At 47.5% G+C, this 17,727-nt stretch overlaps 1 protein-coding gene across 3 annotated transcripts in view; it reads left to right on the plus strand.

Moving 5' to 3' along the window:
* The first annotated feature begins 292 nt into the window (after window positions 1-292).
* The window catches only part of NTN1 (netrin 1), a 223,171-nt gene continuing 205,736 nt past the window's right edge, over window positions 293-17,727 (plus strand). Inside the window, exons 1-3 of one of the 3 annotated variants that reach the window (XM_060204420.1) lie at window positions 293-346; window positions 632-710; window positions 1,073-2,157. In XM_060204420.1, the coding sequence (XP_060060403.1) occupies window positions 1,140-2,157 (1,018 nt within the window). In that variant the 5' untranslated portion in view covers window positions 293-346; window positions 632-710; window positions 1,073-1,139. The other 2 variants (XM_060204418.1, XM_060204419.1) reach the window with 2 other exon arrangements.

The raw sequence follows: 17,727 nt of genomic DNA on the forward strand, positions 1-17,727 counted from the left end.
CCGGGCCGGGCTGACAGTGGCCGCCGGCTCCTCCTCTTCCCAGAGGGTGCGCGCCGGGCCCAGCCCCCTCTCCGGGGTTTCTCAGGGCGCTCTTCTCGCTTTCTCTTTGTCTCTGCTTCTCTTTCTCGGGCTCCCGGGTCGCCTCGGCTCGCCCCGCGTCCCGGGCCGCTCCTCTAGAACTTTTCTTCTTTCCCGGGGTGCAAACTTGGCTGCCGAAGGGCGGCAGCTCGCCGCCGTTATTGGCCAGCCCCCCGCCCGGCGCCCCGCCCCCCGCCCCCGCGCTCCTCTCCACCCCCCACTCCGGGCGGGCGGCGGCGGCGTCTTCGGGGGCGTGCGTGCGAGCGAGCGAGGGTGCGCGCAGCCGGCGGGAGTGTGTGCGCCCCGGGCGCGGGCTGGGCAGCTCTCGGAGCGGCGGGAGCAGGCGGCCGCGGCGTCACTCGGCCGGGAGAGGCGGCGGCGGCCGGGCCGGGGCCGGGGCCGGGGCCGGGGCTGGGGCAGCAGCGGCGGCGCCGGGCATGGAGCTGGCAAGCCCGCGCTGAGGCGGGACGCGCCTGCGAGCCGCGAGCGAGGGGAGGCTCTCCGCTCCCCGACCGGGGCCGGGCAAACTTTTCTTTCTCTTTTGCCCTCTACAGAGGTAAAGTCCCGGACGCGGACTTCCCGGCTGCGGGAGGAAAGGACGCGGGGAGGAAGGAAAGAAGGAAGGAGAGAAGGTGCGGGTGTGGGCAATCCCCGCGCTGTCCCGTGGCCGACACTTTGGGTGCCGGCGGGCTGGCTGCGGAGGGGCAGATGGGAGCGGGCAAGCCCCCGGGGCGGCGTGGAGGCGGCGTTGGCGGGGAACCATCTCCCTCCCGCGGCCCCGGCTCGCCGCCCGGCCGGAAAGAACAGGCGCAGACGGTGCGGGCCCCGGGACCCCCAGATTGCCCTCCCCGCCTCACTCCCACCCCGCCCGGACCCCGAGAGGCGGCGCAGGCAGTTGGCGGTGGGGCTGGTGCCGGGAGCCGGGCGCCCTGGGGGTGGGGGTGTGTGTGGGGCTGGGGCGGGCTGGCTGAGCGCGGCTCCCCTCTCTCCGCAGGCGCCTTCCTTCCGCGGCGGGCCGACCGACTCCTCGGCGCGGTAGGGCCGGGCAAACTGGACGCGGCATGATGCGCGCGGTGCGGGAGGCGCTGGCGGCGCTGGCGGCGGTGGCGTGCCTGGTGGGCGCGGTGCGCGGCGGACCCGGACTCAGCATGTTCGCCGGCCAGGCGGCGCAGCCCGACCCCTGCTCGGACGAGAACGGCCACCCGCGCCGCTGCATCCCGGACTTCGTGAACGCGGCTTTCGGCAAGGACGTGCGCGTGTCCAGCACCTGCGGCCGCCCCCCGGCGCGCTACTGCGTGGTGAGCGAGCGCGGCGAGGAGCGGCTGCGCTCCTGTCAGCTCTGCAACGCCTCGGACCCCAAGAAGGCGCACCCGCCCGCCTTCCTCACCGACCTCAACAACCCGCACAACCTGACGTGCTGGCAGTCCGAGAACTACCTGCAGTTCCCGCACAACGTCACGCTGACCTTGTCGCTCGGCAAGAAGTTCGAGGTGACCTACGTGAGCCTGCAGTTCTGCTCGCCCCGGCCCGAGTCCATGGCCATCTACAAGTCCATGGACTACGGGCGCACCTGGGTGCCCTTCCAGTTCTACTCCACCCAGTGCCGCAAGATGTACAACCGGCCGCACCGCGCGCCCATCACCAAGCAGAACGAGCAGGAGGCGGTGTGCACCGACTCGCACACCGACATGCGCCCGCTGTCGGGCGGCCTCATCGCCTTCAGCACGCTGGATGGGCGGCCCTCGGCGCACGACTTCGACAACTCACCGGTGCTGCAGGACTGGGTCACGGCCACCGACATCCGCGTGGCCTTCAGCCGCCTGCACACGTTCGGCGACGAGAACGAAGACGACTCGGAGCTGGCCCGCGACTCGTACTTCTACGCCGTGTCCGACCTGCAGGTGGGCGGCCGCTGCAAGTGCAACGGCCACGCGGCCCGCTGCGTGCGGGACCGCGACGACAGCCTGGTGTGCGACTGCAGGCACAACACGGCCGGCCCCGAGTGCGACCGCTGCAAGCCCTTCCACTACGACCGGCCCTGGCAGCGCGCCACGGCCCGGGAGGCCAACGAGTGCGTGGGTGAGTGGGGTGTCGCGGGCACGCGGGCCTCGCAGCCGCAGGTGCCCGGGAGCGCGGGGGTGGCTGCACCGAAGGAGCATCCCTCCCCTCCTGTGCGGGTGTCGCGGGGATGGTGGGAGCTGCCTTCGCGATGTCCTGGACCCGGATGACTGAGAGCTGGTCCCCTTCCTTAGCTGTGGTGGCGCTTGCAGAGGGCGCTGGGCTACCCTCCCCCCCCCCCCCGCAGGGCTCTCTGCAAAGCTCAGAAGCGGCATCAACATCTCCTGCCCGAAAGTTTTGCACAAAATGTGCCCATTGCCCACCCAACCCCCTTCCCCACTCCAACAGGGAATTCAGATGCCAGTATGCATCGCCTTCCCCTCCGTTTGGCTAGACCCTGGGCTTCAAGCCTCTCCTTCCCACCCCCCCAACTCCGCCCTCAAGACTGCAGCTGGGCGCGCGGTTGGAGACCCCGGCCCAGTTCCTGCGACTTTCCAGCAAATCTCATGGGAGGTGGAATTGGGATTTGCAGCTTGAAGCCAGTTTGGGATCCGAGGAATATTCCCTCCGTTTGTCTTTTATGGTTGGGAAAGAAATTCCTTTTCTGGAACAATGTGTTTGTGTTAGCAACAGAGTGATATGATTTAAATTAATGACTATCTACAGATTACAGAGGGAGAGTTTAATAATTACTTTTAAACTAATTAATTCCTCGTCCAAGAAAGAAATATACTAGATTTGTTGTTGTTGTTGTTAACCTCAGGGTTTGGTGAGATTAAATAGTTTTGAATTAGCTTTAAGAATCCAGCTCCTCACTTTTTTGATGGAGTTTTTTTTTTTTTTTTTAAGGTCCTAAAGAGAAAGCTGATGAAACTAGCATGAGTGAATACTTTGGGTCACAAATGAAGCTTTAGGAGGAAGGAAGGGGGGAGTATATTTTATTTCTGACTAGTACACCTTTGCTATTGTAGATGATGAGTTTCTGCCCAGCAAAATACATAAATGAATAAAGAAATAAATAAGTAAATAGGGGGTAATAGATAGCAAGACAATACTGTCTTCTCTCAGTATGAGATACCAGTATCCAAGCCCCACATCTCATTTTTGCTGAAGGTTACTGAATGTGTACACATACCATTTGTCTTGTCTTTTGTGAATGTGTGGATTGCCCCTCTCCCCTCCCCCAGCCCTAAACTGCTTCACCACCCTCCAAAGGCACATGGTGAAGTTTGCTGGTCCCCAACAAACACACATTTTAAAGTCTGGTTCTGATTAATTGTGTCATGTTGTTGTCGAATAGTTTGTGCCTCATGACTGTAGATGCAGACTTTGGAGCAAGGGAATGGAAAACATGTCTTGGGGGTGGGGGACACAGTCTCTGAGGTTCAGTCCCAAATCCTGCTCTGCAGTAGGCTGACCCTCCTGTTGCAGGGCGGGCCTCCATTTTTCACTCAACGGGTCCCACTTCTGCAGACTGAATTGTCCATCTCCTTGTAAGGGGGCAGAGCTGGTTGCCAACCTGAAGAGACTTTGCAGGATTTCGCAGAGAGATAGGAGTCACACCCAGATTTAGCGGCCTTTGAGAATAAAATTCCTTTGATCTGCTCAACTCTTTCAGAAATGTTGGTTTTTCCCATCTCTTTACCTTCCCCCTTCCCTCTTTTCCTTTTCTGTTCTTTGTGCAGAAAAAACCCTTTATTGACATTTAAAGGGACTCCCAGGGTTTCCCTATCATTTTCAGTTTTTGTGTGCATATGAAAGATACCTCCACAGGGCAGGGTCTAATTGGACAATTGCAAGTGAATACATTGAGCTGAATAAGCTGGATGTCTGTAGTGATTTACTGGTTTGAAGATTTGTCTTAGCCTACGTATTGTTCAGATTCATCATCCACCCCATCTCTCCCTGTCACTTTGGATGTGGAGACATAACCTGCATTAATTATAACAATGTCATGCACTTGAAATAATCTCTATAGTTTGGGATTTTGTCTTTTGACCAAAGCATTAACTATGCACACAAATTGAGTTAACTGGGCAGGATTTTTTTTAAGCCAAATTGAGCAATCAGCATATTAGCTAATGTAATTAGTAAGTGGGTTCTTTTTGTTCAAAAAGTTTAATTAGGCCTAATAAGTACATAATCTACATGACAAATAATCGACTAACAATATTTTCTGGTTTTTACTGAAGTTATTTTAATTCTCAGTGTGTAAAGTACCTTTAGATCTTGCCAATTATTCAGCGTCTCATAAAAGCAAAGCCAATTCAACTATGTTAACGTTATTTATAATTTCTTTTTTGAATAGATGTTCTGATACCATGCAGATACGGCAGGAACAGCAGATTGAAGTTCCCATAAAGTCTTAATTGAAGTCTTAGTGATTTTTCCATCATTCCTCAAGAGAGAAAGAGAGCCAGCGAGGACAACTTAGAAGTGATTTATACTTGAAGGTCGAGCTTTTTCTGAAATGGCCCTGTAGTGGAGATAGGTGAACGAATTAGTATTTGGCAGGTATTCTGAGACACGAAAGGGCACTGTGTTAGGTTAAAAGAAAAAAAAAAACACTCATACATTCTTCACTAACTTTTGTACTGCCAGTGGCTCAGACTCCAACCCCCCCAACATAATCCCATTTTGTGAATTTCGTCCTGTTGACATATCAAGTCAAATCACCCAGATTATTTATATAGCAAAGTAAAGAAGTACATCCTTTTTTTAAATGTAAAAAATCAGTCTTGATTGAAGCATTGTCATTGTGTTATCCATCCTTGCCTCTTCAAAACAATGAAATGTGATCTATACTGGCATCTTCCACTAGATAACCCCTTTTCTAAAACCTTTAAAACTTAAAAACAAACAAACACAACCCAATGTTATTATTTGACTAAATGGCTATTCTACTCAAGGCCTAGTCACTTTCAGATTACTGAGAAATGCACATAGCCTACCGGGGTGTTTTCCTCCCCCTGGTCAGGCTTTCTTTAGGGTGTTGTTTAAAGGTTAAGTTTCCTTTATGTTTACTTTTTGTAAAGCCCAGTTTTATTTTCAACATCATTTTGGATTCTGCCCCGGAAATAAAAAACCCTCAAGACATGATATGAAAGACAAGACTATGTATAATGTTACAACCTCGACAGCTCTCGGTGGAATAACTAAATACTTTCTTCCGCCCATATGTAGTGTTCACATGCATTTATACACATGTGCATTTACATTTATCGTATAAAGAAGCATCCATGCATGGTGTGTGTGTGTGTGTGTGTGTGTGTGTGTGTACATTCGTGATTTGTGTACATTCAAGGCGAAATGCATGAACAGTTTTAAACCACCTGGGTTGCTAGGCCTTTCCACCCCCTCCTTTTTTTTTTTTCTTTCAAAAGAGCATCTGAAGACCATATTGTGTTTCATAAATTATTGACATCAGTTTTAATCAGTGTCCCCCTGACGTCGGAGCTGTGTTAGTATTTAGTGCCTGACGAAGCATGCTGTTTAATCTTGCTGTGGGGATGTCAGCATGAACCCCTGCTTGGTTTATGACAGGGTGAGCTTATGAAAACTCGTTTTGCGACTCCCTCTGTAGCTTTGGCACGGCCCAGCTGAAACCCAAAACCCACACAAAAGACGTCTCTGCAAGGTGAGCACCGTGCTGGACTGGTCTCCTATGGTCATGGGTGCCTGCAACATAATGCTTGTAATTGTTTAAATGTGGCTTTGGGGTGGGAGGTGTGGGGTGGCTGGTGGTAGTGGTGGTAGCAGACTCTCCTGTTGCAAGTGGCTCTGGTGTTGGGCCTGTTACCTTGCCCAGCAGGAGAGGTAGGTTATGTTGGTGGCATTACCATGAAAAACCCAATGCCCCAATAAAGACTTCTGCAAAATCAGAAAGCTAAAAGTGCTTCCTGCTTAGCCCAGAGTCTGGCATGTAGCTCTAGGTCAGCGAATGTTTTTAATAGTCCTAGTAATTATTATAATTATTATAATTACGATGAATAACCTTGGAGGCTTTATTTTATTATTACTTTTTTTGGGGGGCCCAAATACTTCTATTAACTCAGTCATTTAACCATTGTGACTATGTTAAGAACAGGCTCTGTTACTGCCCTTACTTTACGGATGAGGAAACCGCAACCTAGAGGCATTGATGGTTTGACCCAAGTCTTATAACTGGCAGTTGGTGGAATTGGGACTCTAATCTGATGTTTATACTTTCTTTTATTGTATTTTCTGTGCTGCTTCCCCATAGAAAGAACTGATGGATGAGTAGATGACCGTTATGTATCACTGTGTAGAATAAAAGTCAGTACAGCATGTTTCTCCTCCTTCTTTTCTCCTTTTTTTTTTTTAACTTAAAAAAAAATATTTATTTTCCGTTTTGTTGCCCTTGTTTTAGTTATTTATTTTTGCCTCCAGGGTTATCACTGGGGCTCGGTGCCTGCACTACAAATCCACTGCTCCTGGTGGCCGTTTTTCCCATTTTGTTGCCCTTGTTGTTGCACTTGTTGTAGTTATTGTTATAGCTGTTATTGGATAGGACAGAGAGAAATGGAGAGAGGAGGGGAAGACAGAGAAGGGGAGAGAAAGATGGACACCTGCAGACCTGCTTTACCGCTTGTGAAGTGACTCCCCTGCAGGTGGGGAGCCAGGGCTCAAACCGGGATCCTTTCGCCGGGCCTTGCACTTTGCGCCATGTGTGCTTAACCCGCTGCGCTACTGCATTACGCTACCGCCCGACTCCCTTCTTTTCTCCTTCTAACCAGTGCACTGCTCAGTCCTTGCTTATAATGGTGTGGGGAATTGAACCTGGGACTCTGGAGCCTCAGGCAGAAAGTCATTTTGCATAACCATTATGCTGTCTTTCCTGGCCAGAAACTGTTACTTCTTGTTAGAACTGGAGGAGGCTCCCTAGTTGTGCTGCATTGCTATGCTAGGCTGTATATTGTGTACTATATTCATTCACACATATTGCATGATGTGTGAATATCCTTTATTTGACCCATCCGGCCCAGTGCGAGCTGAGATTTAGGAATGTAAGGGTAGAGAGTGTAAATGGTTTCTTAAGACAGTGGTTCTCTGACTGGTGAGATAGCTCAGTTCAGAGGGTACCTACTCTGCCAAGTGTTGGGCCCAGGCTTTAGCCCCTTAGCCCACGTCCCTGGAAAAAGCCTTGTTGTTGTGGTCTCTCTCCTTCTCACTCTCTCTCTGCCTCTCTGGAAAACAGACAAAAAAAAAAAAAAAAAAGTTGACCCAGAGCAGTGGATCCCTCGAGACAAAAAAAAAAAAAAAAAAAAGACAAGTCTTCTCGTTGTCCATAAGTATGGCTGGTGGCTCTAGTCTTTCGGGATCTCAGGGCCTGTGGGCCTATGATCTCCTCTAACAGTGGCCAAAGCTTGTAATGAAAAGGAATAAGACCTTAATAAGGCTTCCTTTCTTTCTTTCTTTTTCTTTTTCTTTCTTCTTTTTTGGTCCTAGTGCTCAGTGCATACCATTACTTCTGTGGGACATAATGAAAACGAATCTACCAAGCTATCACGAAGGGAGGGGTTTAACACAGGTCCTAGATGTTGGTAGGGGCCCGTAGGTGCAGATTATTACCTCGGGCTGCCATTTTTCTCTTTTGGTCCCATGGTGACTAGAGTGAGGCGGTCTCTGCTGGGGTCCTCATCAGCACCTACTGGGCAGGACCACAGAAGCAAGGAGGCGCCTCTTCACTCTACCCAGGGAAAGGAGACAGTTCTGTCAGAGTAAGTCATCTGGGCTGGGACTGTGCATTTACTTCCAGGCTCTGCCCAGACTTCCAGACTCCTTGGGCTCTGCCCAGACTTCCCTCTGACCTCCTCCTTCTGTAGAAAAATGAGATCCTCAGAAAAGTATTTGAGACTTTATATCCAGAGTAAATATTGGAAAGGCAGTGGGTTGAAATTCAGATGTTCCCTGGAAGGAATCCCCCTCATTTTCTGCTCACAGCTGGTATCGATATTTCCTCCTTGAGATGAGTTGTGCTTTTCATTAAGTCAACTTTTTTTTCTTTTTTTTGTCTTGGGATTAAACCAACATTGTATTCTTAATAGGCTTTTATGTTTACACTTCAAAAGTCCATTGGGTTGTTATCTGTGTTATCTTGATGGCTTCTATAGTCTCTGCTATGCACACTGGCCTCCTCAAAATAAATGACTCTCTAGGGAAGTGGATTATAAAACAGCCTTATCTGTCCATGCACAAGTGCAGCTATCTTAAGAGTCAGTATTGTTTCTTTTATTCTAAAGTGATCATTATACCTTGGGTCTCTGCAGTTCCTTTCATTACAGGGAAGCCGGAGGTCTCAGAGGGCTTTGGAGAATGCTCAGGACTTAAGCCCAATACGTGGAGAGTGGCCCACGGTCCTCCTGCGTATCTTCTGGAAGGACACGCATCAGCCCTTGTGGTCTCCAGTGTCTTTGGCACTGGTTTAGGGGAGTCAAGAATTGCAGAACTTAGGATATCAGTCCAAGGTGGTTGCCAGGTTGCATCCTAAAGATAGACCACAGAAATCCTAGAAGGTACCACATCCCAGTCTAGGTGCTTTGCATGGGTTTTGTTTTCATTAATTTGACCACCTCAAGGAAAGGGAGTTTTACAAGCACATACATGTTTATGCCACCAAGTGGCTGTTTTTTTTTTTTTGTTGTTGTTGTTATTTACACAAACAGCACGTGGACAGGCATGCAGGCATGCTTGCACAGAGAGCTGGGGTATCAGCAGTCCTTGCTTAGAAGGCTGACCGCATAAAAGCCATGTTCCATTATGGCCAGCTCTGAGGGACAGTTGTTCTGAACAGAGCTTGAAATAAGGGAGTTGTGGTCCGGGAGGTGGTGCAATGAATAAAGCATTGGATTCTCAAGCATGAGGTCCAGAGTTCAGTCACCGGCAGCACATGTACCAGAGTGAGATCTGGTTCTTTCTCTCTCTCTCTCTCCGTCTATCTTCATGAATAAATAAATAAAATACTAAAAAAAAAAAAATAAGGGAGTTGCCTAAGATGGTCCTCTAGACACCGAGCTCTTCAGCTCCGTGCTGTCTGCGAGTTTGGTATGACACGCTTCTTTTCTTCTTCCAGAAACATGTACCTGTTGTAAACTCAGGGTCAGCTTTTAATTTTTTTTTTAATAAATTTTGATTTCTTGACAGGATGTAGACTTGTACCTGAGCCACCTCAGCACTGTCAGACTCACTTTGTCAACTAGATGAAAACAGAGACATGTCAATGACTAAGGCCCATTCTCCTTGCATTCCTTCAGTTTGGTGTGTGTGTATGTGAGGACAGGGGACTTCAGGATGTCTTGAAGCTAGGTAACACATATGGCAAGGCAGTGCATTAGTGCTATCTTGCTGGGCCTACTCTTTGTATTCATTCATTCATTCATTCATTCATTCATTCATTCATTCATTTATGTGAAACCAGGGCCTTGTATATGTATGATTTCACTACTCTCAGGTTGCATTTTCCATTCAGAGAGATAAAAATAGAGAGAGCCAGAGAAGGAGGGAGCGATATTACAGCACTGGAGCTTCCTCCAGCACCGTGGGATGTCCTGTGTGGCTCCGGGGTTTGAACCTGGACCAGCACATGCAGGGCGTGTGCTCTGCCTGATGCACTATCTCTAGCCCCAGGTCTGCTCTCTGGCAGACAGAAGGGGATGTGGTCCTGTGACTGATGACATGTGAATACCTCCCATTGGGTCCACATTCTCTTAGCTCGTAAGCAACTGCACAAAATCTTCTTTTCAAAGAACATTTCTTTCTTTTTTACTTTTAGGATTTATTTATTTGCTGGTTGGTAAGAAGGGGAGAGAGAGAGAGAGAGAAAGAGAGGGAGAGAGAGAGAGAGATAACGAGAACACCAAACTCTGGCACATGTAGCGCAAGTAAATGAAATTCTGGGGACCGAACTCAGGACCTCATGTTTCAGAGCCTAATGCTTTATCCACTGCACCATCTGCCTGGCTATGCAAAGAACCAGCAGAGAGAAAGAGAAAGATATCATAGTAGTAGAGTTCCCTTCAGTGTGGTAGGGGATGGGCTCAATCCTGGATCATGCACATGGCAAAGCAGCACACTATCTAAGTGAGCTATTTCATTGGCTCTGTACAAACAACATTTTTATCAGAGTCATCCAAGAGAGCACCAAAAAGTGTCATTTGAGGGGACTAGTGTACCAGCGGTTCAGGTGTACTGCCAAGGAATAGAAACATATACTCTATTTGGGTCATCCCTGGCGATTCTTAGGCTCTTGCCATCAGGGCTGATATATTAGCTACAGTTAAAGTGGAGTTTACTTGAGCTGGAGTGTATTTACACATATAAAAAAAAAAATCCAAAGAAAGATGCCTCTGTGGGTAAGATAGACTTCTAAGTGAGATTAAAAAGATGAATTCAGAGGGAAAAGTAAGTTTCTTGAGTGAGAAACTTGAAAGGCAGAAAATTACACCCTTATTCAACTACTGTTCTTCCCAGCTCAGCCTGGAAGGCCTCTGTGAGCCCTCAGTCCTTTGTTAGTGGTAGAGTTTGAGTTGGGGTTGCATCCATGTTCTGTCCTGGTTTCTGCTGATTGCTAGATCTTTTTTGTAGATCCCTTTTGGATTCTATTCTGTCTCCTGTCAGAGGAGTTATTGATTGTTGTGTCCAAATTTCATGCTTTCCAGATACTCCCCATCAAGAAATAATATTTAGGATCACAGGGACCTAGCAAGGGGCTGTAATGTTGCACTGAACTCTGAATTTGAAAGCCAAGGTGAGGAGTACTTCCTGCCTGCCAACTGCCAATGTCAGGGCTTCCTTCCTTCCTTCCTTCCTTCCTTCCTTCCTTCCTTCCTTCCTTCCTTCCTTCCTTCCTCTTCATTCTTTCCTCAGATAGAGACAGAGAAGTTGAGAGAGAGAGAGAGAGAGAGAGACTGACTCTGCAACACTGCTCCACCATTTATAAAGCTCCCCTCACCTCTGCAGGTGGAAATGGGTCCCTTGTACCTGGGTTCTTGGGGAAGGTAACGTATGCACTCTATCAGGTGTACCGGGCCCCCAAGGACTTGTGATTTCATCCGTTAATGCTTGGCAGCGGCTGTGGTGAGTACTGAGTGCTCACACCACTACTCCTTTCCTGAAGCCAGGACAGACATTGCTAATCAATCACTGCACTCTTCAGTCCAGAAATGGTCTTAACATAATACCCCAGGCAGATGTTACTACTTAATCAGAATTAATTTAGGAGATTAAAAAACTGGCATTTTTTGGTCTCAGAAGAGCATCCCCTGTTCTCTTGGCCTGTGGGCAGAGAAGGACCCTTTTAACTGGACGTTTTTGGAGCAGTCAGTGGCAAGGTTGCTCTGTAGGGCTGGGGATATAAAAGGTGTGAAACTGATGTTCTCTCTGTGGGTGGGCTGGAGAGGGTACACTTCTGGAAGGTGAGTCCTCGTGCCATCTGTAAACACCCAGAGAATGGAACTTGGTTGAATGCTTAGGTTATCAAGGGGGTGCTGAGAGAGAGCTGGAGAGAAAATGGGTTTTGGCTTTTGCTGCTGTACCATGGAAGGACTGAATTATGCTTCACTTTACATTTATTTGCCTCTTGAGTTTATTCTGTCAAAGCATTTTCTCCCACATTAAGCGTGTGAGAAATAGGTCCTGGAAATATCTGCTCTAAAGTTCCCACGTAGCTTTCCTGCTCTGGGAACATTCCAGAATTGACTGATTTTTTTTAAAAAAAATTTTTTTATTATGACAAAAGCTGATTACTGTCCTTACCTCTACCCACCCCACTCACCCAACACAAAGGAAATCATGCCCCAGTCAAGGTCAAGACCCTGCTCTGTGGAGTGGCTTGGGGCTTTCCCCACCCCGGAAGTTGGATCCTGGAACTCGGACCACCTCTGTGTGGCATTGAGCACCCCCCCTCCAGAGGCTACTTCCCTCTGCTTACGTTTGGGCTAGCACAGAACATGCCGAACAATAACAGCTCCAGCCCCAGTATGAGAAAAAGGAAACACATTGTGTTTACAGATACAGAATCTGGCATCTGCAACTTGAAAGTACCTTTGGGTTGAGTGCCCCAGGGCAAGGCTTGTCGGACATCAGCACCCGTCTCACACACACACACACACACACACACACCCTTGAATCCTGTGGCCAAATTGTTTCCTCTCTCTGAAGCCAGACCTCAGAGGTGGGCAGGTTGGTCTCAGCCAACTCTTTCTTCCCAGACTCAGCCCTGTCTCACTGCAGGGTCCAGACTTGGAGAGAAGTCACTCACTTATGGTGAGAAAGTGCCCACAAGGAAGGAAATTGCTGCCTGCTCTAACCCACAGAAGCCAGTCCTACTAGAAACACACTTGGAGAGCAGGGTTTGACATCAGGATACTCAGAAATGCAGGGGGGGGGAGCAGGAGATGGGACTGAGCACTCCACTGTGTTTCTTGCCCCAGGTTTTGAATGAGGGTGAGAGAACTCTTTGCTTTTAATCAAAAACATCTGCAAGGAGCAAGTTAATTCACATGTAAGTGAAAAGCAAATTATGAAACACAGAGCTCTAAAGTCAAGGTCAGAGAGTGCAGCAGGCTCTGTTTAGTAATGTATGAAAGACCATGACCTATGGACCAGGGGGTTATGGTGGAGAGAACCCAGCGCCAGTCGTAGATGGTCCCAGTGCCAGTTCTGTCAGCACCTGCAGTTTGGGTTTGTCACTTGAGCTTTGTCTATGCCTTGGTGTCCTGGGGGCGGTGCTCAAGACCATATTGGCACATGGGGTGGAGAAGGGAGTAGGAGAACCCTGACCTTGTGCTATGTAAAAATTCAGAGGTGGGACTCAGAGGAGGGATGTAGGAAGAAGACCCAGGACCAACTTTGGGCTTTATCAGCAACCCTCATTATAGTCACGCTGTAAGCACTTCACCAATATGTCATCATTCAGTCCTCGTGAGATATGAGCTGGACTCTGTTGTTGTTGTTGTTAATTTATTCATGAGAAAGATAGGAAGAGAGAAGGAACCAGACATCACTCTGGTACAAGTGCTGCCAGGGATCGAACTCGGGACATCATGGTTGAGAATCCAATGCCCCATCCACTTCACCATCTCCTGGACCACTGTTATTATTATGATGATGATGATGATGATGATGATGATGATGTAAGGCTCACCTGCTTCCCATTTTTTTATTTTGGCAGAATCATCTTAAAATATGTAAACTTTAAAAATTATTTTTTCTTTTTTAAAAAAGATTTTATTTATTTATTAATGAGAAATAGAGGAGGGGAGAGAGAGAAGGAACCAGACATCACGCTGGTACATGTGCTGCTGGGGATTGAACTTGGGACTTCCTGCTTGAGAGTCCAATGCCTTACCCACTGCACCATTTCCCGAAGCACTAAAAAAATTATTTTTCTTTCTTTTATTTTATAGGACAGAGAAATTGAGAGGGAGTGGGAGATAGAGAGTGAGAGAAAGAGAGACACCCACAGAACTGCTTTACCACTTGTGAAGCTTTCCCCCTGCAGCTAGGGGATGAGGAACTTGAACCTGGATCCTTGAACATGGTAAATGTGTGCTCTACTGGAAGTGCCACTGTCTGGCCCCTATTTTTAAATTATTATTATTATTATTAATTATTATTATTATTTTTGCCTCCAGGGTTATTGCTGGGGCTTGGTGCCTGCACCACAAATCCACTGCTCCTGGAGGCCATTTTTTTTATTTCATTTATTTATTAATGAGAAAGATAGGAGGAGAGAAAGAACCAAACATCACTCTGGTACATGTGCTGCCAGGGATTGAACTCAGGACCTCATACTTGAGAGTCCAATGATTTATCCACTGTGCTACTTCCTGGACCATACTGGAGGCCATTTTTTCCCCTTTTGTTGCCTTTTTTTTTTTTATCGTTGTTGCTGTTATTGATGTCATTGTTATTGGATAGGACAGAGAGAAATGGAGAGAGGAGGGGAAGACGGGGGGGGGGGGGAACAGCTGGGGGCTTGAACCGGGATCCTTATGCCGGTCCTTGCACTTTGTGACATGTGCACTTAACCCGCTGTGCTACCACCCAGCCCTCCCATTTTAATTTTTTTAAGCATACAGTTGAGTTGCAGTCCCCACCATCATTCATGTCTATGATTTTTTTGTATTATCTTTATTTATCTATTGGATAGAGACAGCCAGAAATTGAGAGGGAGAGAGATGATAGAGAGGGAGAGAGACGGGGCCGGGTAGTGGCACACATGGCTGAACACTCACATGGCAGTGCACAAAGACTGGTGTCAAGCCCCTGGTCCCTACCAGCAGGAGGAAAGCTTCATGAGTGGTGAAGCAAGACCACAGGTGTCTCTCTCCCTATCTCCCCTCCCCCTCAATTTCTCTCTGTCTCTGTTCAATAATAAATAAATAAATAAGAATATTTTTTTAAAGAGAGGGAGAGAAACAGAGAGAGACACTTATAGCCCTGTTTCAACATTTGCAAAGCTTTCCCTCTGCAGGTGGGAACCGGGGACTTGAACCTGGGTCCATGTGCATTGTAACATATATGCTCTACCAGGTGCATCACCCCCCCCATTCCCTCGTATCTATAATCTTATCAACTTGTAAAACAAAAACTCCATGACTGTTAAGCAGCAACTCCCTCTCCCCCCTTTCCTTAACTTCTGAAAACCATCATTCTCTTGTCTGTCTCTATGGTTTTGATCACTCTGAGTACCTCATATAAGTGGAATTATATGGGTTTTATAGTTTCGTGGCTGGCTTATTTCATTAAGTAAACTTAAATGGGCTGTAATGTACATAGAGAAAATCACGTGATTCCTAAGCGTGCAGTTCAAAGACTTGTGATGCCGGGGACACACCTGCATGACCAGCTTAGAACAAGTCAGGGCACCAGGAGCCGCCCTCTGCCCGTCTGAACTGTACATTGGTGTGGATTGTTATTGGATAAATGGAGTTACTTTCTGCTTTCTTTTACTCAGTATTCCATTTGTGGGTGAACACCCCCCGAACATAACATTAATAGTGTGATGGTTGTCCTACCCGTTCTCATTTGTGTGTAGCATTTATTTTAAGTTTCGTTTTTTAATATTTTATTTATTTATGAGAAAGACAGGAGGAGAGAGAAAGAACCATACATCACTCTGGCACATGTGTTGCCGGGAATCGAACTCGGGACCTCATGCTTGAGAGTCCAAAGCTTTACCACTGCGCCACCTCCTGGACCACTTATTTTAAGTTTTATTATCTATTTACTTGATAGGGCAGAGAGAAATTGATAGAGGAAGGGGAGATAGCAAAAGGGAAAGAGAGACACCTGCAGCACTGCTTTACCGCTAGTGAGGCTTCCCCCCTGCAGGTGGGGACTTGGGACATGAACCTGGGTCCTTGTGTGTGATGTAACATTTCTGGCAGTCTCTATCCAATAAGCAAATAAAGAAAATAAAAAAAAATTAAAAATATACCCTCCACAATCACTACTCCCCAGTGTGGCCACCATCCTAACTTCAAATGCCATAGATTTCATTTTGCCTATTTTTCTATTTAATATTTAATTAAAATGTCTACTTAATATATATCATTATTTTTTATTAGTGATTTAATGAATATTAATAAGCTTGTAGGATAACGGGTACAATTCTATGCAGTTCCCACCGCCAGAGTTCAGTTGTCCCATCCCCTCCATTGGAAGGTTCCCTGTTCTTTACCCCTCTAGGAGTATAAACTAAAATTCTTTATGGGATACAGAAGGCAGAAGGTCTGGCTTCTGTAATTGCTTCTCTGCTGGACATGGACGTTGGCAGATCAACCCATACCCCCAGCCTGTTTTTATTTTTCCCTAGTGGGGTAGGGCTCTGGGGAGGTGAGGTTGTGGGACACATTGGTGAAGTTGTCTGCCTAGGAAAGTCAGGATGGTGTCATAGTAGCATCTGCAACTTGGTGGCTAAGAAGCAGTGAGATATAAAGCAGGACAAATTGTTTAACATACAGGAACCTAAAGGTAGGAATAGAACAGATGAAACTAAGGGTCTTCAGGTGGGAAGAAGATAGGAAGTCTATTTTAGGTATATTCCAAGGGGCCCAGGACTTTAGTAATTTTTGTCTGAGCCCGATAGCTAACATGCAGGTGGGCTATCTGGGTATTTACTGTTGAATGTAAAACATTAATCTCCCAATTTAAAAAAAGTATTATCTGGGAAGATAATATATATATATGTATATATTTTTCTTTGATAGAACAAAGAGAAATTGAGAGAGGAGGCAGAGGAGACAGAGAGGGAGAGAGAGACATCTGCACCTACACCCCCCCCCCCCATCCCTCCCGCCGCAGGAAGTGATGGGAGCTTGGATCCAGGTCCTTGCACATGGTAATGTGTGTGTTCAAGTGGGTGAACCATCACCTAACCCAAGGTTTAACTGTTCTTGTACTATAAATGCTACTGTATGTTCTTTTCAATATTTTGTTCCTCTTGCTCAGCACTATTTCCTTCTCCTTCCCCCACCCACATAGCTGGGACACACTTTCGGGCCAGAGAAATATCTCCCTGGGTAAGGGTGTGTATGTAGCCTTGCAGGTTGAGCCCTAATACCACATTGGCGGGGGGGAGTGTAGTACAGGGGACGTTCTGGGGAGGCTTCAGTGCTGTCATGCCTCTCCTTGTCTTTCTCCCTGTCTCTCTGAATGAAAAGGTTAGCCTGAGAGAGTGAGTTTACTCATGAATGAGGCCCTGACTTGACAACAAAACACATAAGCAGGAACACTTACTACCTCCTGACATACTATTTCACTTTTTTTTTTTTAAATATTTTATTTATTTCCTTTTGTTGCCCTTGTTGTTTTATTGTTGTAGTTATTATTGTTGTTGTCGTTGTTGGATAGGACAGAGAGAAATGGAGAGAGGAGGGGAAGACGGGGGGGGGGAGGGGCGCGGAGAGAAAGACAGACACCTGCAGACCTGCTTCACCGCCTGTGAAGCGACTCCCCTACAGGTGGGGAGCCGGGGTTCGAACCGGGATCCTTATGCCGGTCCTTGTGCTTTGCGCCACCTGCGCTTAACCCACTATTTCACTTTTTACGGTGTTTGTTAACTCTTCTGCCATCCTCCCACTTGCTCCATTCTGTCACTTGTTTGGATGCAGACTTACTTATGGGTAGAGTCAATGCTTGTTTAGTATTTGTTAGAGGAAAGAAGATAGGGTCTTATTTCTAACTCCTGGCCTGGTAAGACCCAAGGCCGCATTTTATGCTAGCGTATAGGTGCTAACAGATACACCTAAAATCGAACAAAACCACCTCCAGGTGATGTTTTTTCCCCCCTTATCTTTTTCCTCCCACCCCTATACATAACCCATGATCACCATGATCTCAATACACTAGATTTCAGATTATTTCCTTTTATTTGTGAGACCTGCTGTGCATTAAACATGCTTTTAAGATATATATACTTATTTTAAAATGTATTTATTTATTAATGAGAGAGAGGGAGAGAGAGAGAGAGAGAGAGCTCAGATGAGCACATGCATGACCCAGAGCATCACTCTGGACATGCAGTGCTGGGAATCAGACTCAGGACCTCGTGCTTATGAGTCCAGA

This window comes from Erinaceus europaeus, chromosome 12 (genome assembly GCF_950295315.1).
Source record: "Erinaceus europaeus chromosome 12, mEriEur2.1, whole genome shotgun sequence".
NCBI lineage: Eukaryota > Metazoa > Chordata > Mammalia > Eulipotyphla > Erinaceidae > Erinaceus > Erinaceus europaeus.